Below are 14,509 nucleotides of genomic sequence, written 5' to 3'. Positions count from 1 at the left end.
TTTTTTTAATAGAAATTATATTGAAAAGAAAAGAAATAGGAGATATTTAGAGAGTTAAAATAAAAAATTTAAAACATTATTTATTTGAAATATATATTAATTATTTATGAGGGTTCTTAAACAAAGATTTGATACCCGACACATACATTTCATATCCATGAAATCAATTTTCAACGGGTTTTTCAACTTTTCGTTTTCAGGCTTGCATCATCCTTTGATCAAATCTTGAATTCCATATTGATGGAATCAATTTCAACCTCTTTTTTTTTTTTTTTTTTTTGCGGCTTGCATCATAATTTGATCATGAAGTTTCCCTCGCATTTTTATCATCAAACTCGAATTCTCCTGAGACAAAGGCCAAGGCGGTGAAAGCGATTGAAAAATTTGGAGCATGAAAAGACAGCGCCGCATCTTTGTAAATGGAGACTATTCGTTTCACTCGCTCTCTCGAATCTCGATCACTCAATTATACGTTTACATTATTGGAGTGGAATCTCTCAACTTGAAGAAGGCTCCGCTTCTTATCAATCTGTTAAGTGAATTCACTGTAAGCAATTACCGCTTAAATTTGCTCTGTTGTGATGAATTTTCTTCCGTTTCTGACGGATTTAAGAAACTTAAGAGCTGAAGTTTTCAATTGTTTCAAAGGAGGACTTGTTGAATTTGTTGATTTTGATGGTGACTTCTTAGTCACACCTCTTTAATCTTGAGATTCACGCTTTGCATCTCTATCCGCCTCCTTCATTCGTTGACATTCCCTCCTCCACCATTTATATAACCAGTTGGAAGCTGACTTATCTAGCTTTAGATTATTCCTTGTATCAGGATGAGGATATGCACAGCCTGTGCGTGACGCGTCCAGATTATTATGCGAGATAGGTTTTGTGGAGGATTGAATGGATTCAACACTATGAGCGGCAAGCAATGTATGTTATTCACTCACTTAGAAGATTTTTGTGGAGAATGTATTAAATGACTAAATTTATGATAGATTGAAAACTCAGGTTCTGGAGCTGATAATTAAGCTTTAGCTCAGAATTCTGGGATGTTATTTACTCCATATTATTATTGACCATTTTGTGAATCAAGTTAACATCAGCCTCATATTTGGGAAGCGGTGTAGTGTTGAAAATGTAGTAAATTGAATATACTTTAGAATTGTTTGAGAATATATAAATGATTTAATTTGCCTTAGTTTTTTTTTTAAAGCTTTTAGAAGCGGCGATGATTTAATAATGATGACCAAAACATTTGATTGGTGGAATTTTCTATCGAAGTCTCCCTCGATAATTTGGAAATTGTGACACTTGGAAAACTATAATATTCTTATGGACAAACTTTCTCTCTATAATTGATGTTTACAAAACTGAAAGTTCATCCTATATGTAGAGATACTTAATATACTTATTTTTTTATTATTATTATCATTTAAAAATATGTTACACTATATTGGCTAAATGTTGAAGATTTGTTTGAGTGCTAACTGTAAAAATAGAGTCCACTAAGGGAGAAATCTGAATATCATGTTGTTTACTACTTATTTAATGAGCTTTGAGCACAGTGATATCTATGAATTCCCAATTTTAAATGATCGCAGCAAACTAGTAGAATATTCCCATCTTGGAATTTTCATGCATTTTAGATCATGTAGAACAAAGATGAAGATGCATTGATATCTAAGATTCTATAGGTGAAATAAAGAGGGTTTGAGAGGATGGTGTAGGGGTTAATTGAAATGCTGGCCTTATCCTCAACTGATGACAAGAAAAAGTTTGCAGCAGAATCTTAATGAGGGAGAATCAATGGAAATGGTGACCCTTGCTTTTAATATACCAGTGAGCATCGTGCATTTTATCTTCATATTTTACTAGAAATAACATCTCAATGCCTCAAAAGTTTGTTTGATGGAGATATGTAAGAATCTGTCCGAGTTTCGTCATTCAGTTTTATATTTTTCCATTTTACTTTCCTTCCTGGAGGGGGTGGAGATAATTGATGTCCTACTAAGGTGTTCTGATCCATATGTTTATGGGACCGATGAATACACTGATGGAAATGAACTGGCTAAACTCTTATTAATCTCCACATCAGCTGCAGACGTAGAATTCACTGCATTGTTCAAGTTGCAGGCATGTCCAATATGAATTGATGCCATGTCCTCGTAGCTTTGTTCCTTTCTAACAAATTTCAAGTGTGAATTGAATTGGTGTTGACATTGTTCTGATATGAAGAGACCGACATCTAACCCTTCTTTCAAAGGGAGAGACTTCCCATCAATGATGGTTGTAAAAAGATTTTATTGATGTTTTCACTTAGCTTATAATAAATCAAATTCTATTTCCATATTTTGTGCTCGAGATTTCATTAAGGCTAGTTATGAAATTATTGATATTCTTGATGGCCGATGTCATCACCCCAGTTGGCCAAATAGAAGTGCTTTCTGGTAATGTTTTTATGTTTTGTATCTTCTTTATTCCAACTATAACGGGGTTTTACATAGATTGAAGGATACATCTTTAGATTAAGTGATGCCATATGCAACTTTGTTTGTGAAAAGAGGGTCACTATCAAGCAAATCATCGATAAGGGCCATTTTCCTTATCCAAAACAACTATCTGAAGGAACTTGCACTTTTCTATCCAATTACTTATGTCTTCCAAATTGTTTCGACTAAACAGTTCAATCCACTAGCCCTTCACCAGCCTTTATAAATACATTCGTTTATGCAAAGTCACCATGTCAAAGCCTAAGCAAACATACAACCTTACTCCCATTCTTTCAGCTTCTTGTTCCTTGCTCCTCTACAAGCCTTTGGCTTTTCTCTTTTCCTCCTGCGTTTGTTAGTATAACTGCAGCCATTTCACCTATCTTTAGATATTTGGTTTTAAATATCTTTTGGAAGGAAGAAGAGTGGTTGAATTATAATGGATAGATTGAGAAATTTGGCATCTCAGAAAGCAGTAGTGATTTTTTCCAAGAGCTCATGCTACATATGCCATAGCATCCAGACACTCTTTTATGAGCTTGGTGCAAGCCCTGCTATTCACGAGCTTGACCATGAAGCAAATGGGCGAGAAATTGATTGGGCTCTTAGAGGTCTAGGGTGCAACCCCTCTGTTCCAGCTGTGTTCATAGGAGGAAAATTTATAGGCTCAGCAAAAGATGTTATTTCTCTCCATGTTAATGGGGATCTGAAACAAATGCTGATAGATGCGAAGGCCATCTGGTTGTAATGCTACAAAAAGCTAAACCAGGTGGTTCTTTCTTTGTTTCGTTTTGTCCTTTTTCCCCCCTGCCTTTATAATGTTGAAAAGGCTCGTACAAAATGTTGTAAGAAGGCTCTGATAGTTCTTGAGTTTACTTACTGAACTGTATAAAATGAAGCCATACTTACCCTTGAGATCTAAATGTAGGTTATCTTTTCCTTGAACTCGATATTGTTTACCTCTTCATGCATTACAAAGAAAACGGAAAAAATATTAAATATTGATTCCAACAAGCACACTACACTGTCTACGTAGGATTAGTCTTCATTGACTGATTTTGTTATAAAAAGTGAATAATAAGACAGGTCAGCAGTATGAGAGGTTTTTGTGGGTAAAACTGGTAGTTCTGTTTTTCAAGTCTACCATTGATTAAAATAGGAAGATGCACCACTGAGGAATTATGCACTTGCGAAGAAAAATCTCTTCTTGCAAATTGAACTGTTTGAAGTTGTCATTGGCAAAACTGTGTACTTGTTGACGGTTGTGCTTTTCATTAGATCTTCATACTGCTGCCAGACTGATAACCTGTCTGTACACATCATATTACCTAATTATGAGGCAAGGCATGTTGATAAAGACATGCACATAACATTTCAGCCTTACAAATTGAGCTTCAGATACTAGTCATCTAGTTTAGGCATCACTTGTGGCTGGGGTTAATTTGATTGATCAGCGCATAACATTTCGGATTTAGTTATTTAGATCCTTTACTAGTTCAGGGACAACCTGGTGATGCTGTAACTTTTGTGCCTGCCATGAACCTTTTAAATATCTTGAGCCAAAACCAATTTTGGAGACAAAATCAATAAATGCATTGAATTATGCTTTATTGTGCAGCCAACATGTTTTCAACCAAAAAGTAAGAGGTTTGAATCCCCACCCCCAAGTGTTGTTCAGCTCAGGAAAAAACATTATGCTTTAATGTTCAATGCTATATACGTATATATGTACACTCATCTAAAGTATCAATAGAGCGTGTCTGTACATGTAACCAAGAACAGGATATGCTCTGTTGACAGTATGAGCATGGTTATATACTAGATATTACATTGGAGAAGATTTTATGAAGCTATTATTTTTCAGAGAACTCTGCAATTGAATAAAGGGGGAAAGTTCAATTTGTATGATCACCAGGCTGTGGAACTTAACTCTGTTAGGTAAATGAAGCTTAGCAAGCTCCACATGGAAGGAATCATACAAGTTGGTGGACAGAATACAGAGAACTACAGCCACTGAAGCCTTTCTTCGTAAGGATTCAAAGAAGGTGATTGGAGAATCTGGTATTTATTGACTGGCATTACAGAATTTCTTGCTTTTGTTTTATTGTTTCTTGATAGCTATATTCTCATTTCCACAAACTCTGCAAAGTGGAAGACACGGTCATTGTTTTTACACGTCAGACAAAGATTGATAGGATCAATATCGCCACTTAATTACATTACTAATACAAGTGCGATTAATTATAATCTACATATATCATATGGTTAATTATTCGTATATCAGCATCATAAAATAGTCTTGCCCACTGAATTAAAAGACCTGTCAACTTTTCCAGCCTGTTTGTAACAGTAAAATTAAAAAGTTGCTTTTATTAGTTTGAGCATCTAAGGAAAGCACAAACTCTTTTGAACGTTCTTTTATATAAATATATATATAAAAAGAAAGCAATCTTCCTTATATTGTCTCTATAAATAGTCTTGCATGCGAGCTCAAACTCATAATACAGCAAGCATCGGTATTAGTTTTCTCTTGCACATTTTTCCTTCAGTATTTAAAGCCTATATAACCATATTTGGACCAAATTTGAATAAATTTGGTCCAAAAAGGTTATAAGGTTTTAAACAAACTTGAAAGAAACCTTAGATATCTAGTGTACTTTTGTTGCTGGGTTTCATTTCATCTGCAAGGAAAACTCTATCATATTAAGAAGAAGGCATGGATAAGGTTAAAAGGTTGGTTGCAGAGAGGAGTGTGGTCATATTCAGCAAGAGTTCATGCTGCCTATCATATGCAGTTAACATTCTATTTGGGGAACTTGGAGTCAATCCTTTGGTGTATGAGATTGACCAAGACCCTGATTGCAGGGAAATAGAGAAAGCTCTCATGAGGCTGGGATGCAATGCACCAGTACCAGCTGTGTTCATCGGCGGAAAGCTGGTCGGATCTACTAATGAAATCATGTCACACCACCTTAGCGGTGATTTGACCAAAATGCTGGTGCAAAACCATGCTTTGAATAAATACTAATTCTAATTAAATTATTCACTATTCTGTTGGAGAAGGAAAGCGATAATAAGTTGGCTCAAGCTTAATAACGAATAGTTATGTGATGTCTTATGTGTCAAGAATTATGTAGCAATTGTTTAGCTGTGTAGTTTGTAATATGTTTGTCATTATTAATGAAGTCAGCTACTATTTTATTGTGTTTATATTTTCACTGTTGGTCTCTGAGCATTTGACAAAGTTGCACTCTGTGCCTCTCCTCCTTTCCTTAACATGAAACCAATACGCAACTGAACTTTTGTTCCTAATTTTGTCATATCATGGTGTAGCCTCGTTTTTTGTCACTAATCCTTCCTTGTCAGACTCTTTGAGATCTAAAGTAGCTGGAAAATCTGTCTGCAAGTATCAAAGCATAAGTGACCCCAGGTATGATATACTCGTGACTATACTTTCAATACTTTCGATGTTTTGGCTCAGTCTGAGTATCCAAGTGCCTGACAACGCTACATGTGTTGATCGTATTCGTTAAACTAGGATGCTCCATTGATCAGATACAATATTCTTGTCAAAGAGCCAGTTGGACTACTTGTTGGGTCTTGGTATTATTTAAGAATATTGATTAGGAAGAGATTAATGCGAAATGTAATGATCAGTAAAACCAACATAAATGTCACTATGAGATAATTCTACATAGCAATGCTCCACGTGCTATTACAAAAGTTGAAGGAAAAAATGCTCAACTTTTCCGGCATGTGGGGCTGCAGATTCTTCTACTTTTTCATATGAAGATAGGCATCAAATTCCATGATATTTATTCCCTTTTGATTTCCTTTCTTTTTTATGTCTGTGATAGTCTTCCCTTCAGCAGTCGATATCGTTAGCATAGATTTTGTGCAGGCTCAGCTAAGGGCAAGCTTCAACCATTTGATGCCTAATGCCATATATAGTTCGTGATGATCGATCGAGCATCTCCACGACACCCTTATACAGGTACTTCCCTTTTTAAATTATAAAGAATATTGCTCAAATTAGTTCTTGGAAGTTTTTTGTAGTAGTAAAATGTTGGTTTTTGATCGCTACTGATCTGGTTTTGTTATGTTTTTTCTTTACTATTTACCATCTCTGATTGTTCAATAGTTTTTTCTTTTATGATTTGCATTAGCTTTTCTGAGAACGGAAAGAATTTGTTCAGATAATTAGTAGAGGGCTGATTTTGGAGAGGGAAAAAGAACCAAAATAGTTGGTAGAATGGTTAAATCCAACCAGATAACATTGGGCGTTGTAGCCAATTAAGAAAGAATCAAGTCATTGGTGGGTCAATGAAATTCCTAAGATTGGGAAGAAATCTGTCAATTAATTTTTTTTGGAGGAAGGAGATAAAACAGGATTTTGTTTGAGGAATAAAATAAATTGGAAAAAAAAGGAACCGAGGTAAAAACAGGACAGATTAGTTCCCCTAAAATGTATTCTAATCATATTTGTACAACTGATATTTGAACTTTATACTATATATGTGTAACTACTTACATTTTTTTTTATTTTGCACAAAGTTAAGTTTGATGGATACTCATAATCGACTATTAAATAATTCTATCAATCAGTAACTCTAGCATTGAGCATTAATTATGAAGTTCCATTCATATTGTGTTATATATATTTCATATTCATTGATGGCATAGGAAAGCAATATGTTAGGAGGCAAAGTTTGCAATTTTTTTGAGAGTTTAACGTAACGATTATAATACCGGTTTTAGTTTAAATTACAGCTTGATAAATTAAGTTTGGAGTAAAAATTGATACATTCTAGGGTAAATTCTTTTATTCCATATGATATTTTAGGTTAAATGACTAATTTAGTACGATTTAAGAATTAATTCTATTTCGTCTCTATGGTTGAGATGAAATCAGTTTGATTTTTATGTTTTTTTTTTTTTTTCTCTAAGAATTGAGATATGGGGCCCACTCTTTGCAATAGGGCTAATAGGGCTACCGTGGATGGTTTATTTTTTTTTTTTTTCATATAAAGTTATTCTTTCTTCACATGTTTTTTTAATATCAATTTTGATTTTCGATGGGCATGAGAACCTTAGAAGGGGTATTTGTTTGGAGGGTTGAGCTTAGGGTGGGTTATCATCCTATTTTATTATCCTTTTTTTAAATGCTCTCTATTTTCTTATTTGTTTGAAATAAAGTGTCATTTAAATTAAATAATTTTTCCGTATAATCTATTAGTTAATTTAGTTTAACAATTAATTTTATGTTTACGTAATAATATTATCTTTTATTAGTTGAATTTATCAATTTATTGTAACTTTACATGGTAATAATATCTTTATTGATTTAGTTTAAGAAATTTTTTTTAGTCAATTCAATGCAAAAATGTTGCTGAGAACTAGCATGAATAATTACTTAAAAAAAATTCAAAATTTAGGGCTTTTTAGTTGTGCAGATTAAAAATATAATTTAACCAAAAATATATAATTCGAATGGCAATTTTTAAATTAATAGCATATGAATTGGATGATGAGAGTTCTACGTTGACTGATTAAGAGGAAGAGCTTGTAGGTATAGAACACTATCTCTAGGTATGAAACCATTTGAAAAAACTATTCTACATTGACTAATTTAAGAGAAAGATCTAAAGAGCTTAGGCTCAAAGTGGACACTATTGTATCATTACGGAAATTCGTTCATCTAAATACAATCCACCCAATTATTATTATTTTAATAATAATAATAAATAAAGGCATCAACCCAATAGTTTTCCCACACACCTTTCAGGTGGGATGATTGATTTGAAAACGGAAGAATTCCAAGCCTACTCGCCGCCGGTCAAATCCGGCCAACTGAAACGCATTAATCCTAACATTTCTGGGATTATAAATAATGCTTCCTTAATTCTTCACCTTAATCAACCACTCCCAATTCAAATGGCTCCGATCAAATCTTTAATCTCCATAGCTCTTCTAGCTCTTCTCTTGCTCTTTGAACGCCTACCCATTTCCGCCGCCGATCATGGCGTGGCTCCCAGTCCTCTTGCCGGAGTGTTTCGCCTGGACACCCTTCAGACGGCGGAGCGCCATCAAGTTGCAGAGAATGGAATTGGAAATCAGTACTCTTTTGAACAAAAAATCAGAAGGCGAGCCCGACGAGCTGTTAGGAGAGCCGAAGGTCCAAGTCCATCGTCGGCGAATTGGAGCCGAACGTCGTCGTTTGGGGTCGGGTCTCTGCTGTGTCTCTGTACTGTATTTGGTTTGTTTTTGTGAAGTGAATAATGGTGATTCACTATTCTGAATTTGTCATCGGTTTATTTATTTATTATTTTTTATTAAAAAATTTGGGTTGTATTTTACCAATTTAATTAAATTCATTTCCTATATTTTCTTAATATTTTGTTACATTTTATCAATTTTTTAATAATATAATAAAATTTACTCTGATAAATATTGTATCGAAAATAGCTCCAATCACTCCAATAGCCAAGGCGCTTCACCAAATAGGAAGATTACCAAAAGTAGCTCCAATCACTCCAATTTACCCACGAGCCGAGACCCTCCACCAAATATGAAGGGAAGCCCGATCTGAACGGAAAATGGAGAGTGAGTGATGAACATTTTTTAACTATCACATTATTAGGCTCGGAGACGAGATTATGTTTTTCTATGTAGATTTTTTTAATTGTTAAATACGGTTGTAATATTAAATTTTAAATTTTTTAAAATTATATTTGTAGAACTCACTTATCAAATATGTCGATATAGTATTCTTTTATCATTTTTAAATAAAGATATTAAGAAAATAATAATATTAAAAAAAAATAAAAGAGAATAATTAATATTGACACAAATAAATAAAGAATTTAGGATGAACATCTTTAATCACTCTCAGGCAGTTCAACAGCTGATGGCGGGGAGGGTTCGAATTCTCTAGCCCGGACGCTTCGCCTGAACGTCCTTTCAGACGGCGGCTCAGCCGACTGCAGAGAACTATGGCGAGTCCTCTTCGGAACAGAAGACGGATGTTCATATTAGAAAGTGAATCCGACCATTACTAATCGGCGGCCATAACCGTACATCCGCCGAGAATCGAAGCCCAGCGCCGCTTTTTGGCATTCGATCTATCTGCGTTTTGTTGGAATTGCGTTTCGATTCATTTCAGGTTTCAGGCTTAGAATGTTCAAATTATTCGTTTATTTTATCAAAATTTAATCATATATAAAGTGAGCTAGAAAGAAATTTCTCCTACCTACCTCTCCCAAGAAAAATAAGCTACGCGTTTGTTAATAAAACCAAATAATATCAGATGGACTAAACTGAAAGCGCGTCAAAAAGCGTGGGAGAAATTCAAATACCTGTTCGCCGTCGCAGTCCATGGTCATTAATGGCGGCTGAATCAGACACTCGTCTTCCTAACCTTCTCTGTTTCTATATAAAATCCAAACAATTAAACATTATACCTCATCTTCAATTCCTCCATTCTCATCTCTATCGACAAATCGCACAAATGGCTGCTCTCAAATCCCTAGTTTCCGTAGCTCTTCTGGCTCTCCTCTTGTTCTCCGAATCCCTAACAGCTTCTGCCGTCGATCGCAGCGGCGATTCAAATTCTCTCACCGGCATGCTCCGCCGGAACATCCTTCAGACGGCGGCTCATCAGATTGCAGATAACAGTGTCGTGTCCTCCTCCGAAAGGAAGATGAATGTTCATATCAAAAGGCGGATGCGACCAGTAGTAACTGGCACCCGTTCCTCGGCGGCGAATCGGAGCCGAATCGCTTCCTTCGGCGTTGGATCTGTGCTCGTTTTTCTGGGGCTGTTCCTGTGAATTTGATGGATTCGTTTCCGTAAAAATTGGGATTTATTCTATTCGTTAATTTATTTATTTGATGATTTTTTTTTCTCTGGGTGTATTTAGTCTTTTAAATTATTTCATTATATTAAATTATTAAAATACAAATTCCATAATGTCCATTGATTTACTTATTATTATTTTTAAAATTAAAATATATATTTAAAAATAAATAAAAAGTAAAATACAAATTTTATTTTTATTTTCTTCTCAATTTTTATGGATAGAAAATTAAAAAGGATAAAATTTAAGTCAACACAACACGAGCAAAAAGAAAAATATTCAAAAGTCAAACTCTTTTAATGTCGAACATTTATTCAAAAGTCAAACTCTTTTAATGTCAAAATATAAATTTACGATGGTCGTGTTCTAATTAATGGTATACGTAAAAGTCTAAAACTCGAATAATATATATTTTATTAATTTTTTAAAAAAATATACTAAATTTGAAAAGGACATAAAATGGGATTGTAATAAGAACAAATCGTTTAAAGGTGGGTTTTACTTTATTTATTTATTTATTTTTCCTTTTCTAAAACTTAATAATTAAAAGAAAATTGGAGTAAAAAACAATATTTTATTTAGAATTTTAAAAATTAAAAAAGAAGGAAGAAAAAGAAAATCATAATAAAACAATTTTTAGTTTTGCAATTATTCTCAAACGAAGCCGAAGAGCTCGAACAGGGAGACGGTCTCCAATGGAACAAGAGGACTCCCCTGTGCCCCAATCTGCCGGGAGAGAGGATTTCGGGAAATTTCAGCACGGGTATCGATTTCTGTATCATGTCTTCTTCTTCTTCTTTGTTCTCGCTTTTGTTATTAGTAACTTGTTTTCGATTTCAATTAGATGCGAGCATTATAGGAGGCGTTGCAGAATCCGAGCCCCATGCTGCGACCGAATCTTTACCTGTCGCCATTGCCACAACGAGGCCATGGTATGTCTCTCTTCTTTCTAGGCCCTTGTGTTGCTTGCGTTTGTTTGTGAGAGATGTATTAGAAAGGATTTTGCATATGCTGTTAAACTCGAACTTTCTGTAATTTTCTCTAGTAGTTTTCTGAATTTTCTGAAATTTTCGTTGATTTTAGACTTCGCTGAGCAATCCTAAGGACCGTCACGATCTCGTTCGGCAGGACGTTAGACAAGTCTGTTTGTACGCTGTTCTATTGTTTTTTTTTTTTTTTTCTTCTTTTTTGTGATATAACATCTTTTAGAGCATATCGTGATGTGAATTTATTAATTTTGTTGGAATTTTTGCTTTAGGTGGTTTGCTTGATTTGCAACACAGAGCAAGAGGTTTGGGGGACATTTTTTTTGTTGTTCTTGGGATAATTTCCATTCATTGCGTTTAGATATTCTTGTTTTTCGCTCTGCTAAGCGTTTATATTTGGTTTATTATAGGTTTCCAAGTCTTGTAGCAAGTGCAATGTTAATATGGGAGAATACTTCTGCGGCATCTGCAAATTCTACGATGATGATGTAGGAGAAGTTTCCATCAATCTGTTTCTTTCTTACTTTGTTCTGTTTCACTTTCTTTAAGAACTAATTTTCAGTTTTAAACTGTGGAACCGAATGGTTTTCTTATCCTAGATGCTAATAGATTCTGCTATGAATGCAGACCAGGAAAAAGCAGTTTCATTGTGATGCGTGTGGTATCTGTAGGTTCGTGTGCATATTTCCCGTTCTAGTTCTAATGTAAACTCAGCTTTCTGTGCTAAGTTTCTCAACACATGTGTTCTTTGTTATATGATTTTCAGGGTTGGTGGTCGTGAAAATTTCTTTCACTGTGAAAAATGTGGTACGTCATTCAATTCTCCTGATGGTTTGTTAGAAATACACATTGTGTTATTCATTTACTGTTTGAGGTAAATGTAGCAAAAGGATTTCTCTGGTTTGTCTGTAAAGTCTTTGATACTATGTAATAAAACAGGCACACACTTTGAGGCCATATGAGAACGAAACAATTAGTAAAATGTGAGCAATTGAGCGAATAAACCGTTCAGATGAATTAACTTTTTTTTTTTTTTATAAATACAGGATCTTGCTATTCCACTCCTCTGCGTGATAACCACATGTGTGTTGAGAACTCCATGAAAAGTTTTTGCCCCATCTGTTATGAGGTTTGTCCTTTTAGAATGCTTCTTTTCTCAGGGAAGTATAATCTAAACTGTTCTCTTCTAACAATTTTATTGATGCTTGCAGTTTCTTTTTGACTCAATAAAAGACACAACTGTTATGCCTTGTGGTCACACAATACATTTGGAGTGCTTCAGAGAGATGGAATCACAGAATCAGTAATCCAAACTCCTAATTCAAAATCCAGTTTCTGAATCTACTATAAAACATGTTTCTAAAAACTTTGAATATGCTACATACAACTCTATTTTCTATTATATCCATTGCCTTTTATTCTCAAACCAAACTGGTTCTAAGTTTCCTGTATTGAATTACATTAAGATTTCCAGTTCTCTTGTAATAATGAAGTTGTATCTGTCTCTCAGATACCGTTGTCCTATTTGCTCAAAGACAGTTATGGACATGTCTGCAAGCTGGGCATTGCTGAAAATGGAGGTGTGTTACATCTTAGTTTAGGCGTGATAAAAGTGGCATGTAGAAGGCAATTAGATTACTATCTTTTTTATCCATAGAGCAGTTTCCCCAGTTAGTGAATATGGTAGAACAGGTGGCTTCACATAAATTTTAGCAACCTTAGAAATTAGAATATATATCTTATCATTGAACATTGTACCCACTCTTCAACCTCCTGACCGATCTTTTCGTTTCTTTCTTTGTCTTGATGTATGATTACATGTATTGGGCTGATTCTTTGAAAGTTGATGGTTGCAGACTCAATATCTCAATAGAATTCTAACTGAGTGATTGCATGAAGAAAGAGATTTAAGAAATGAGTGTGGATTCAGGGCTTTAGTTATGCCTTAAAGTTGAGTTTAGAGGGATATAGAGGCATTAACATATATAATAAAAATGAAAGAGGAAGATGTCCGTGAGAGCTATATATATTCTGTTACAGACAAGTACTTGACTTGATCTTATACGACCTTAAATCATGTTCGTCCACTTGAATAAAATTTTCTCTTATTTTTATTTTTCCCTCATTTCCCATTTACCCATTACCTGTTATCAAGTTGTTATTGGATGGTAAAATAGATCTTATTGGATGCTTACTTTTTGGTATTCCAAGTGGTATTTCTATCTATTTGCAAATTCTGACATGTTTCTTCTGCCATATTCTGGTGTCGAAATTCCAGAGATTTTTGGTTATCTTAATTATGTTTTCTTTACCATAGATCTTTTGCGATATTATCTTAAATTTGAAAATCGTTTCTATCTTATCTAGATTGACTGCACACCGATGCCGGAGGAGTACAGCCACGAGGTAGTTGCTTGTATACATGTTTAGATTACCGCAAGAATGAAATCTTCTAACTTAACTGTGTACTTGGCTAAACAGGTATCAATTCTTTGCAACGACTGCAGCCATACGAGCAAAGTTCGTTTTCACATTTTGGGACACAAGTGCAGTCAGTGCAATTCATTCAATACTAGGAGGATTTCTACTGGAGACGTCAATGAAAACTGAAGGTAAAGAAGTATGGAGCTCTCTTAATCTCAACAACTAGGTTATGTTGAACGTTTGATTATTGGAGTCATTGATCCATTTAGGAAGTCAACTATGATTGGTTTATGCCTATGAATTCAGTCACATGGAGTTAAGCAGTGCGATCTTCTATAGGAAGAGCCTCAGATTTTTTTTTTTTTCATTGTAACATTTAGCATTCATCTTGAAAAATATATATCATATTAGATACATTTTACAGATGTGAATATAACATGAATCTCAACAAATACTTGTTTGAGTACTTGGATTTCAAGTATAACAAGAGATAGATAAATGAATGATGATTTCCATTAAAGAGGATATAGTTGAGGAGATGGATGGTGAACTGCTCGAACACTATACAATCAAAGTTAAATTCTAGCAACCATGCCATGATTTAGTTTGATATTAAATAATTTTGTTGGGTCTCTGGCTGTCAGAATTTATGGTAGGTAAGGGTAAAGTAGGACGATGTACTACCAATAATTAGTTGCATACATGCCTTGTATACGAGGGGATACGTGAGGAGTGGAAGTTCGTTATCATTTTGACTAG

The 14,509-nt window shown here is 34.5% G+C and overlaps 3 protein-coding genes across 6 annotated transcripts; all 3 read left to right on the top strand.

Annotated features, from left to right (window-relative positions):
• Positions 1–141: 141 nt before the first annotated feature.
• LOC111488793 (glutaredoxin-C11-like) lies at positions 142–8,845 on the top strand. 4 transcript variants are annotated; one of them, XR_002719277.1, is made up of 5 exons: positions 142–531; positions 826–926; positions 4,424–4,530; positions 5,852–5,915; positions 6,343–6,620. XR_002719277.1 is itself a non-coding variant. In XM_023136706.1 (3 exons), the coding sequence occupies exon 3, from the start codon at positions 2,925–2,927 to the stop codon at positions 3,231–3,233; it is 309 nt and encodes a 102-aa protein (XP_022992474.1). In that variant the 5' UTR covers positions 148–531; positions 826–926; positions 1,691–2,924; the 3' UTR covers positions 3,234–3,430. The 4 variants fall into 4 exon arrangements, 2 of the variants coding, with proteins under 2 accessions (XP_022992474.1, XP_022992473.1); XR_002719276.1 differs by having other exon boundaries at positions 4,401–4,530; XM_023136706.1 differs by lacking the exons at positions 4,424–4,530; positions 5,852–5,915; positions 6,343–6,620 and adding an exon at positions 1,691–3,430 and having other exon boundaries at positions 148–531.
• Positions 4,940–5,695, top strand: LOC111488794 (monothiol glutaredoxin-S11-like). Its single transcript, XM_023136707.1, has one exon. The coding sequence runs from the start codon at positions 5,202–5,204 to the stop codon at positions 5,511–5,513; it is 312 nt and encodes a 103-aa protein (XP_022992475.1). The 5' UTR covers positions 4,940–5,201; the 3' UTR covers positions 5,514–5,695.
• Positions 8,846–10,964: 2,119 nt separating the features above from the next.
• On the top strand, positions 10,965–14,270 carry LOC111488790 (E3 ubiquitin-protein ligase MIEL1-like). The gene is made up of 12 exons (XM_023136702.1): positions 10,965–11,103; positions 11,185–11,272; positions 11,424–11,480; positions 11,599–11,631; positions 11,737–11,814; positions 11,954–11,997; positions 12,093–12,133; positions 12,373–12,455; positions 12,538–12,629; positions 12,837–12,906; positions 13,694–13,732; positions 13,808–14,270. The coding sequence occupies exons 1-12, from the start codon at positions 11,036–11,038 to the stop codon at positions 13,934–13,936; spliced, it is 822 nt and encodes a 273-aa protein (XP_022992470.1). The 5' UTR covers positions 10,965–11,035; the 3' UTR covers positions 13,937–14,270.
• The last annotated feature ends 239 nt before the right edge of the window (positions 14,271–14,509 follow it).

Source organism: Cucurbita maxima, unplaced genomic scaffold (genome assembly GCF_002738345.1).
Source record: "Cucurbita maxima cultivar Rimu unplaced genomic scaffold, Cmax_1.0 Cma_Scf00013, whole genome shotgun sequence".
In the NCBI taxonomy this organism is placed as follows: Eukaryota; Viridiplantae; Streptophyta; class Magnoliopsida; order Cucurbitales; family Cucurbitaceae; genus Cucurbita; species Cucurbita maxima.
This window is presented reverse-complemented; position numbering and strand designations above follow the sequence as displayed.

What these genes read in the sequence shown, in the direction of transcription:
- LOC111488794 (XM_023136707.1), top strand. Translation starts at nt 5,202, where the DNA reads ATGGATAAGGTTAAAAGGTTGGTTGCAGAGAGGAGTGTGGTCATATTC.
- LOC111488793 (XM_023136705.1), top strand. Translation starts at nt 6,443, where the DNA reads ATGATCGATCGAGCATCTCCACGACACCCTTATACAG. An exon ending in TCCACGACACCCTTATACAG is followed by an intron (nt 6,480 to 8,270) that starts GTACTTCCCTTT and finishes CACACCTTTCAG; the next exon opens with GTGGGATGATTGATTTGAAA.
- LOC111488790 (XM_023136702.1), top strand. Translation starts at nt 11,036, where the DNA reads ATGGAACAAGAGGACTCCCCTGTGCCCCAATCTGCCGGGAGAGAGGAT. An exon ending in TTCGGCAGGACGTTAGACAA is followed by an intron (nt 11,481 to 11,598) that starts GTCTGTTTGTAC and finishes TTTTTGCTTTAG; the next exon opens with GTGGTTTGCTTGATTTGCAA. An exon ending in GATGCGTGTGGTATCTGTAG is followed by an intron (nt 11,998 to 12,092) that starts GTTCGTGTGCAT and finishes TATGATTTTCAG; the next exon opens with GGTTGGTGGTCGTGAAAATT.